At 50.6% G+C, this 10474-nt stretch overlaps 1 protein-coding gene across 1 annotated transcript; it reads left to right on the forward strand.

Moving 5' to 3' along the window:
• Positions 1-6697: 6697 nt before the first annotated feature.
• Positions 6698-7345, forward strand: LDB19_5 (Endocytosis regulator; the record flags this gene model as incomplete). Its single annotated transcript, XM_064879683.1, has 1 exon — positions 6698-7345. One exon carries the CDS (start codon positions 6698-6700, stop codon positions 7343-7345), a length of 648 nt encoding a protein of 215 aa, XP_064724550.1.
• Between the last annotated feature and the right edge of the window lie 3129 nt (positions 7346-10474).

Here is a 10474-nt window from a genome sequence, read left to right on the forward strand (position 1 = left end):
TCAAGCGCCCACATGCTTTGTATGATGCAGAATGCCTCGTCTGCTCCATATCGTGACTAGTGTTACGTGCGAGAAATTCTCCAAGCTTCAAGAAAGTCAGAGACAAGCTCCAAGCTTCCCTCTTACAATAGTCTTCCTTCAAGGACATCTAGTCCGATCTGCCGAGCGGCCCGGTAACTATGCCTAGGTGGTGTTGAGCCTTGGATAAAATGAGTCTCAACGGTACCGACGCGCTTGCGGCGCGCGTTGCCAGGTTAGAACAGGAACTACAAGCCGCAAAAGCAGTTCTGAAGACTTCGAAAGCACGCGATGCCCATATTCATGAAAACGACGGTAGACATCGACCTTGCATCTTTGGCGGGACTGACAACTTCTACACCACCCCCTCGCTACCCACACCTCCGGCACTGCACAGTCTACTTCTCCTGTCAGATTCTGCCTTGCCCCTTGGATCTTTTGCTTATTCGAGCGGACTGGAGTCATTCTTGGCACACCACCGGCTTTTACCAGCTGGTGAGTCGACGTTGTCCCTGTTTCACAGATTTCTTCGGCTTTCGGTACAGACAGTTGCATACACCAACGTGCCTTATGTGCTTGCAGCATTCAATGACCCATCCGTAATTACGAATCTCGACAATGATCTAGACGCGTCAACCCCATGCACTGTTGCTAGGAGAGCGTCTGTTGCTCAAGGCAGGGCTCTGTTGAGCGTTTGGGAGAAAGCCTTCATGCATGAGGCCAAGGAGGGAGATGTCCATGCGGTTCTGAACGCAGTTGTCGCTTTAGAGACATTTGCAAGCGACATCAAACGGGCTACCAGCTCCTCGGTCCATCTGCCGGTCAACGGCCACCTGGCTCCTTTGTGGGGTGCCATGGCCTTGAGCTTAGGCTTGCATGCCGACGAGGCTGGATACATTTTCTTGTTGAATCACGCCAAAGCGGTCATCAGCGCTGGAGTTCGGTCTTCGGCCATGGGGCCCTACATGGCGCAAACCGTGCTTGCAAGTTCAAGTCTACGAGCTCTTCTTCGAAAATGCTTAGAAAGGGTATGGTTCATCCAACCAGAAGAGGCTGGCCCAGTTGTACCAGCCATGGACTTATGGATAGGACGCCATGAGAAATTGTATAGTCGAATCTTCAACTCTTGAGACAAACAGATAGCTTAGTGCCACGTCGGTTGACATCTTGGGAATATTCCATTCTCAGATTGCTCGTTTTCCCTCTGTTCTTGTCTTATTATACTTCGCTGCTCCTGCAGTCTGGTTAGCATGACCATTGACTGATACAGCTCGGAGGACTTGGGCCAATCATACAGCAAGTAGAAAGATTCTTCCTTGTTTGCTAGGATTGATCATACATTGTGCATACTTAACGCTCGATGACCCTATACGTGGAAGCTGCCAAGTACCAGGTGAGAACCAAGCTTCCGACAGTCGTTCCATTGAACGTTGGCAAGCAATATGAACATCCGAAGCAACGATCGTAACCTTCATTTGAGTTCATCGAGCTGGGGCGAAAACATCACTCTGTGCATAGCTTGCCAAAGAGGCACGTATCTCTACCTCTCTCGGTTTCCCGACTCACGCTGCTTGCGGATCGCTTTCCGCTTGCCCGCGCAGTAACACACGCCGCAGCAAGTACCTGCTTGCATGATGAAGCCAAGAAGCAGCAGGCATACAGCGGTCCACTCAAATGCCAACATCTCCTCCCCTAGCTCGGCGTGGATGTTGAGCTCAGCGGCTTGTCCAACCAGTGTTCCCAACAGGCCAGGCTGGCCTATGGGCCGGTAAGCAGGCCAGGCCCGGCCGCACGGAGCATGGCCTAGGCCAGCCTAGGCCAGAGATCTACTGGCCTACGAAGCCTGCAGGCCGGCCTATAGGCTTCGGGGAATATTCTCCGCTCCCGGCCCAACTATTCTACATCAAGAATATTATCGTTCAATACTAATGGAATAGCGTGTTACTTATGGGAAGTAGTGCGCTACACCCAGGCGGCAGCATGTCTGCCTGCGCCGTCGCAGGCGACAGTAGGCTGCCATATGAGCACCTACAAGGTGCAGTCTGGATACTACTGAGATGCAACATAAGCGAGTGTTGAATAACGGTCGTGTTGCTCCCAGTTCGATATGGCACAGTCTCGCTGTTCCAACAGCTCTTCCCAAGAGTCTTAGCACAAATTTACAATGTCACTTGACCCCCAGCTGATAAAATCAGCACGGTGTGATCACAGTCCAACAACATTTCTAAAGATTGCAAACATTACCGTTGCGATGACGGCTCCGGCTGCAGTAAACAAGAGTGCCAGTAATGTGAAGATGGTCACTGGCAAAGCTCGGAGGAATATTCGCTGGGACTTGTGTGACCATCTTGGCTTTTTCGAAAATCCCATCGGTGCGACGAAAATGCAGACGAACGACAGAACGATTCCAATAAGAAAGCAGACAAACATCCACGCGCTGGCCTTTCTCGCGAGCTCTAAAGTGTCGACAATGTCTGCCGGCAGAGCTATTGTCGCCCCAACCAGCAGCTCGCTCATGATGATTCCGACTGGGTTGAACCAGTACAACGTTTGTGGTTCCGAGCATGTTGTTATGCCTTCACCCTGGTATCCTGCACAATAGCTCCACAGCCCGACCTGGTAGAAATCGTGCAAGCCTAGCGACCGAGCTATGGTGTAGATCAAAATTGCATTAGGTACTGACCGGGGATGATGTTCGCTAGGTTGATTTTGAGGAAGTATGTGTTTCGCATCACGGTCCTCCCATTCACGTTTCCAATCTCCACCAGTATCAGGAACACCACAGCAACGAGATAGATGGCTACTGTGAGCAAACGAAGGGGCTGCCGGCCTGCTGTAAAATGCGGTTTCATCGTTGCGTGTGTCTTCCAAGGTCACTCCATTTCCGATGCGAGGCTCTTCCTCCGCCTTTCCCCTCCTGCCGAATAAGCCCATATTAGCTGCTTGTAGCTCGACGTGTATGAAGTTCGAAACGGCTAGACGGCCACAGGAACCATCTATGTTTAGTGGGCATAATCGTCCCATGCGTTGGGCTTGTGAACAATGCAGATTTCTGAACCCTTGCCGTTGTGGAGGCTGTAATTAACGACTTGTTACCAGCATCATCTATGAGCCCCGCACAACTATGAACATCCGGCACCGTTGTAACAGCTCATCCGCTCCCTACGTTTATTGACCCTATTTGCTCATACCATGTGGATATCGCTTACTGGAACATGTACAAATGGGTGTAGAGAGCCTTAGTATTACTACTCTTGTTACTGTATCTGTGAAATCAGACAAGGATTGATGTATTAACTAGCTAGAAATGAAGTAAGAGTGAGGCCGCTTCACGTAAACTTGCCAAGCCTCACGTAATATTACATATCCCGCTTACTCAATATGACATCAGCCTCGAGTGACTGCACGAAGGCCTGTCTTCGTCCACGTGACATGACCGCTCGCTGGTGATGCATGCCATGTGTGCTGGCACCATATTCACTATCGACCATCCTCCGTCATTGATGCATTCTGGCCACACGCTTCAGGCGGACTGCGTCGCAGAAAACCCTCCTTGTCATTCACGACAGCCTAATCTGTGCCTTCTGCATCCGTCGTTCGATCCTCCGCAGTGTAGAGATCCTGCAACAACAAGAGGAAGAAGATTGTCGCATCAACAAATGGCAGATCCAAGGTCTACGTGGCAGGCTGTGCATGGACAGTGTCCGGAGGAGTAGTTTGTACCATGACATGTTTCACTATCTGGTTGTTGCTTCCATATTTTCTCCATACTTTTTCCTCGCATTTTGAAAGCCGTTTCCTCGCATTCGATATGCTCTGTCCTCACCTTCATATTCTCATCGTTGCTGCTTCCCCTTCCGAATGACCGTTGCTCCTACCCGTGGTGGCGACTGGCACCCTCGACCCTTCTGTTTGGATGTCCTGATCCTCTTTCAAGTGATGCTTTCGAAGACAGACATCCACGAACACGGCCCGAGCTACGAAGGACGAGGAATCCGAAGCGGCCCCATGGCAAAGACGACGAAGACTGCGAGGATAGCGGAATAACAACACAATACTACAACGATACAGAGGTGCTATAGGTGACCGGACGGAATGAGGCAGAAAGCAGTCGATTGAAGGTCTCGAGACAGAACATCTCGAGATAGACCATCGAGAGGGAGATTCGCCTTGGTTTCCGTGTTGCTGGTTGGGGTGAGGCAGGTACTGATACTGGAGACCACGAGAAAATGTGATTCCATCGTCCGGCACTCAGGACGACGAGTCGGTGTGTCATGAAGGGGCCTATCTTGAGGAAAAAACCATCAATGATAAGGGACACTCAGCAGCAGTTTCGTCTGATCATTTGGCAACATAGGAGAAATTGAGGTCGTGGCCAGCGACTTGGAAGGAGGAGGGAAGAAGCAGAGGACAAACCAGCTCGGGGGCCACAGCTCGGTCAACACCCTCAAACCAGCACATTGACAAGGGTTGGGCGATGAACGAGCACTCAGGTGTGGTGGACGAGCATCCAAACGTGGTGGAAGAGCACCCAAATGTGGTGGAGGAGGGAGCTCAAGGACGACAGTCACCCTACCTGTGGACGGGATCCAAATGACGCTAGTGTTTCAGCAGGCGAGTGGGTGGGCTGACATCGGCCCACCAGATGTGGTGGGTGCCTTTCCGAAGCCTGGCGCTGCCCAGCTGGTGCACAGTCGCTCAACCTCTCTGCTCCCACAGTGGCATTTCCGATATTACTGCAGAATACTGCTTTCCTGTGGTTTAGCTTTTCGGCCGATTTTCGAGCAGACATGTGCTTGCGAACTTCTCGGGCACAAGTTCATAAAGTGGCGGCATCGCGATAGTGATGCTGCCACTCATCCTCAGATCCCTCGATTCAAAGACGTGACAATGTCCACTGTACATATACCCGCCTGGCGCGTCAGACCATTGTTTGCTGTATACCCTCTGTGGAAGGTCCACAATTTAGTCGTTGGTCTCCTACGTGTGCAGAGCCAGGAGACCCATCCTCCCGGCTTTGTGCCGCGGCAAGCGTTGCATTGACTCAATGTTGGGCAAAAGACCCGGGGGGAAATCTTCTCACCAAGATCTATTGGTACGATCTGAGAGATGTTACCTTTATTTTTGATAGACAAGGCAAGTGCTGTCACTTCTATTCATTGAACAACAGCATCGAGGACTTTGCCTCAGCACAGTTTTGAAGTCTCCACCTCTTTCGATGGTCTTGCATGACCTTAGGACTCTTCTTTACCAAATTTTCGAGGTCGGAGGAGTCAAGATTTCTCCCCGCTTGTTCCTAGATCTGCCTCAGCCCGGGCCCAAAGTAGATGCTATTCGATCTTTCAACAGCATCGTAGTTCGAGGGTCCGATTAGTCCAAGTAAAGGAGCAAGGTTCAGTACTTGTAGGTCCATGCAATCCCCCCCCCCCCCCCGCGCCGGGGCGAGTTGACTTTCATTTGGCTCGGGACAAAACTTGAGAGAAGTCCGAAAAACCCAGTAACAGCAGGAGTCCCCGGTGGTGATCTTCGCAACCCACCAGGTAGTGTTGTGCTGTCACAGTATGTCGGAAGACGAGATATATTGACGTACTGACACGGACACGAGGACGCAGCCACGCCGTCAACAGTCTTGTGAGGCTGCCAACAAGGTAGAGATTATTGGGCATTCTCAACGTTTCTAACATCTCTTCAGATCCTACTTCCCACCTTATAGATGGTCTTATTACCGACTCTCTACGAGCACAATTCTAGTTCTGCACGCTCAAATGTCTAGACTGTGCCGGCGCACGTCAGACGGATCTGTTGCTTTGAGATTATGTCGAGAAGACCGAGTGTCGCCCACGGTAGCTCGACCTCCACGTTCGACAATGGAACGGAAGAAGTTTCTGGAGCTGAGCCCAGGAAGGCTGCACCTCGACATGTACAGCTGATCGCCTTGCGACAGCTCATAGGAATACGAAAGACATCGACAAAGTTTCTAGAAGTCTTGTACCCCTGGGAGAAAGAACAGAAACAGTGCGAGGCGAGAAGAGAGACTCTACGCAGCAATCGTCGAGGTTGTTTCAGAAGACGTCCCAGTAAAGATGTTAAATCGCTGGCTCCTATGTCTGCGATACTGCCGGCCTTGTCGCTGGACACTATGGGATGTTTCGAAATGATTATGGAATCTCCACCAGTCCTCTTACATGGCTCAACAACACACTCAAGTGGCGCTTTGCTTTCAGGAAGGCTAAAGTTCAATGTGGACGCCCTTTGGGGTGAAGTCACGCTCACCACACTCAAGATGGTTTTGCAAATGAAGATTGAACTGAACATATGAGCTTTCAGAGCATGCAGCGAATGCGTCGTTAGACATCATGTTTTAGAAGAATGGAACTTTCTCTCAAGGCCAAATTCCTATGGCGAAAGTGACGAAAACCAATTTCCGTGGTCTTGCCTGCTGGAAGGACGCTTCCCCACCACCACAGAGTCTCAGCTTGGCTCCTCGACGTATTCGCTCGTGGTCAACGCGAGCACCACGACGAACCAGGTCATCACTTTAACATATCCACTACAAGTGTCCAGAGCGATTCTTCCAGGTCCTGATAAGATTAGTATCCGAACTTTTCCTCCTACTGGTATGATGTGCCAGATGACACTCCCATCTGTTGTTCATCCTGTCGGCAAATTCCCCGTTTCAATGCTGCTCAGCGGCGTAGCCGAAAGGAACGAGTACCGACAGTTGAGGTGGTCCATCCAAAAGGTGTTCTGGCGGATTGATGAGCACAGCATTGTCAAGTTCGAGCCTTGCGAAAAACACAAATGCAAGTTGTCCGAAGGTAGAACTATCCAGTACGTCGAGTCACGACAACTCGGAAACGGCAAGGTAAAAAGAGGTTGGAAGAACGACATTGAGATTGAGGGAGGCAAAATTTTGTTGGAATTTGAAGCCCAACTCATCACGAGCGCATCACAACAGATTGTCTGCGACAGTGAACTTTGGTCCTGCCTCGAAGTCAAGCACGATTTGGTCATCGAGCTCTTTGTGGCTGAAGAAATTGTGAACAACACGACGAAGGTAGTGGCACGAACTGGAGCTAGTCGACTGCTCACGATGTACTTTGCGCTCCTAGTCACGAATAGAGCCGGTATGGGCATCAGCTGGGATGATGAAGTACCTCCACTGTACAGTCACGTGCCGCCAAAACCTCCGGCTTACGACGCTGCTCTTGCCGACGCTGGTCAAAGACGGAATCTCGGGTACAATGATCTTGAGCCAGCACCGGCTACTGAGTGTCTCGAAGGCGTCGCAAGGTCGCGGCATATATGTTGTTTAATCTACGACTGAAATCTGCGAGAACCATCTGTTGATCGTGGAGAACTTTCTGGATCACGATGCAAAAGCTTCTGTTTCAAAGCATCAATGCTAGTGGACTTGATTGAGACACTGACTTCGCGTGCTTGCGTTTCTAATATCAACTCATAAGGAAAGTGCAAATAAGGAGCATCCATCCCACCAGATGCCCTCCGCTGCTGTCCATGATTACGTGAGAGCGCCACTAAATGGCACTCTATTCAGCAAGGAGCTTCCACATGGTTGACGAGCCTCGTTCACTCACTCGCCGCAGCTTGGCACAACTACGAAACACCTGCACTGCTTCGCCTTTGTAACGAGCCAAGTTCTTGTAAGGGTTCCTTTCTCTACCATCACGCCGGAACGATATGCAAAGAGCCTTCACTGACGCCCTCCATGGTGGTCTCCATCCTCGGTGATCCCGAGCTCCAGCTATATGATCTTGAGCAACTCACCAGTTCTCACTAGAGCCTACATTCGCTGTTCGTGGTCAAAACCTAGTGCCCGGCGCGTGCACCAATGCTGTCATTCGTAGAACCCTGTCTCGCAGCATCCTGAACAAGAGATAAAAATCAGTAGGGTTACTTTCAAAAGGTCTGCGCCACTCCCGAGACCATTGAGAAGACAAGACCACAAACTTTTGCGTTTTTGAGAACACCTTTTTCTAAGGCAACCAGGAGTCCCCCTTGCGAGCCATGCCTAACTCGTGATAGGTTAGCAATTCATGCTAGTCTTTCAGATATGCATGGGAGTGACAATGATATAAGGGGGCTTGAGCAAACGGTAGATGTTACCTCTGGCGGAAGTAAGAATTAAATGATCGACATAAGTGCTTACTCTCGAGTTTTAAAGATCTGGAACGTCTTCATGACCTGTACCAGGGGGGTACTCTTGTCTGAATTCCACCTCTCCGCGGCTTCTGCGTTATTGACAAAGATCACGAACTCGTCATCCTTGCCCTTAAAATAGATCCTTGTCTGTTGTGCTTCACCACGAGCCATAATCGCCGTTGTGTGAATCGTTCGAAACTTCAATTTAGAACAGTACGAGATTGGGTGAGATCAGTCTCCGTACGAGTGAGGATCAAAGTATGAGAAGTCTGGCTAGGCAGTGGTACTCCCGGTTGGGGTGTAGTTGCGCTGGTGGCTGTCAAGGGTCTTACCAGTGACACCAATGGGGAAATCCGCCTGAAACGCGTCAGATTGGTGCCCTTCAGTTGTGTTTTTCGTTCCGTCCAAGCCTAGAGCGAGACGGTGGGCTCGGCTAGAGAGAGAAGCGCACATTCTCCCGCGTTTACGAGGCAGTTTCCCCATGCATGGCTCATACTGGGTCACTCGCAACCCCAGCTCGCCGACTGGATCTAGCGCTGATGAGGTATGGACGGACACATCGTCCCGTGAGTTTCCAACAGGGGGGTGCGCAAGGGTAAGGCTTGGTCATTGGCCGTTAACGCTCATGAACCGGGAAAAAAGAACGGGCAGGAGGATAGCAGCAAGCTTCGGTGAGTCATCTTCGGGATATGGGGCAACCCACACCTTTTCAGTCTAGCTCTTTGAACAGCTGTTTCGTCTAACAATATTGACTTCGATATGCACGTCTACGACAGACACTGACCATCTTAGGTAGCTACCTGCCATGAACGATCAAGGTCTTACACATGAGGCGTTATGCACTGATGTTGTGCTTGTCGAACTGTTGTCAACAAGTGTCAAGCGTCGCTGCTCTGGACCGTATGGCCAGAGGCAAGGACCCTCGGGGCCGGTAACGAGGCAAAACTCGGGTCTTCGCAACGTTGAGGTGAGGCTGCTAGCCTGTTGTTCAGCTGGAAGCCTTGTATGGAAGCGCCATTGTCGATGCGACTTACTGATGTATTTCGCCAGGTTCTGTCGACGTAGCCATTTTCATTCCCAGGGCATGCATACACTAGGCTATTTCCACCATTTGATCTTCAAGGTGGTGTATAAACTTCCAATCTCCCGTTCGGAAGCGTTGCAGGCGGTAGCTGCTTGGTCCGGGACAGGGTAAAGGGTCTTCGAACCTGACTTACAACATGACCCGCTCGGATGTTTGGAACAGGATAGGGTCAAGGTCAGGGTCAAGTGCACGCTCTTGACAACTTGGCGGAGAACCAGAAAATCTGATCTGGGCACTTACTAGAGATGGGCCAGTATTACGTACCCACGATGCGGGAATATTCACCAACCGAATCATCGGACAGAAATATAAAAGCCCACATTATGTAACAGAAACCAACTTTGCAGTTCAGAGCTGAGATCTTGCTCGCTCGACGACCCTGATTAATTGAAGTACATCTTATACCATGTAAGAGTAACAATGCTTAGACGTGCCAGCAAACCTTGTGAGGCACTTCTGCCTCCTTGGTTCCCAAACTTGGCAAGACTCCATGCAGTAGAAAGGATAATATCTTCTAACTGGTTCATATTTTTACGAGTCTGGTTTACCAGGCTCTTGTCCCGGGTACGCCTTTTACATTCCCCGAAGAAGCTAGCCATGACACGGAAATTTGCGAGAAGCGAACGCCGCCTGGGCATTGAGGTCAAAGGACGCCCAAATTATGTATCGTTAGCTTTTCAGCAGTACGACATTCAAACATGTTTGAGAATCCGTCACGAATTCCAGGGAACACGACTGTCGATTGCACTATAAACGCTTGGGAAGTGAGAAGTCGGCTTGGCTCACGAGATGGCATTCGCTCCAAGTGTGCGACGCGTTTCGCACCTCATTTGTCAGCTCATACTATTCCACTCCTCTGCTTTCATTGTCGACGACGCCTTCGGCCATCCTACGTCGCAAGCTTCTAACTGCTTCGAACCACCTCGTAGCACCACTGCGGTCGGTGCCTTATCGGGGTTCGCCGCTTTCTACGTCGTCTGCACGTTCTTACACAACCTCAAACCTGTGCTATCGGACCGACTTGAGCCCTTTTTGGTAGCTTGTGACATTCACCTGTCGGCTGCCTTTGGTGTCAGCGGTTATATCTGTCGGCATGGGAAAGCCACACATCTGTTTGTACGACGACCCATCCACTCGCAACACGTTCCAAATAGCCAGGAGATGCATGCTTTACACGAGACAATGCACGTGTGCACTCCGGAAGGTCGG

This window comes from Knufia obscura (genome assembly GCF_036327395.1).
Source record: "Knufia obscura strain CCFEE 5817 isolate CBS 148926 chromosome Unknown scaffold_44, whole genome shotgun sequence".
NCBI lineage: Eukaryota > Fungi > Ascomycota > Eurotiomycetes > Chaetothyriales > Trichomeriaceae > Knufia > Knufia obscura.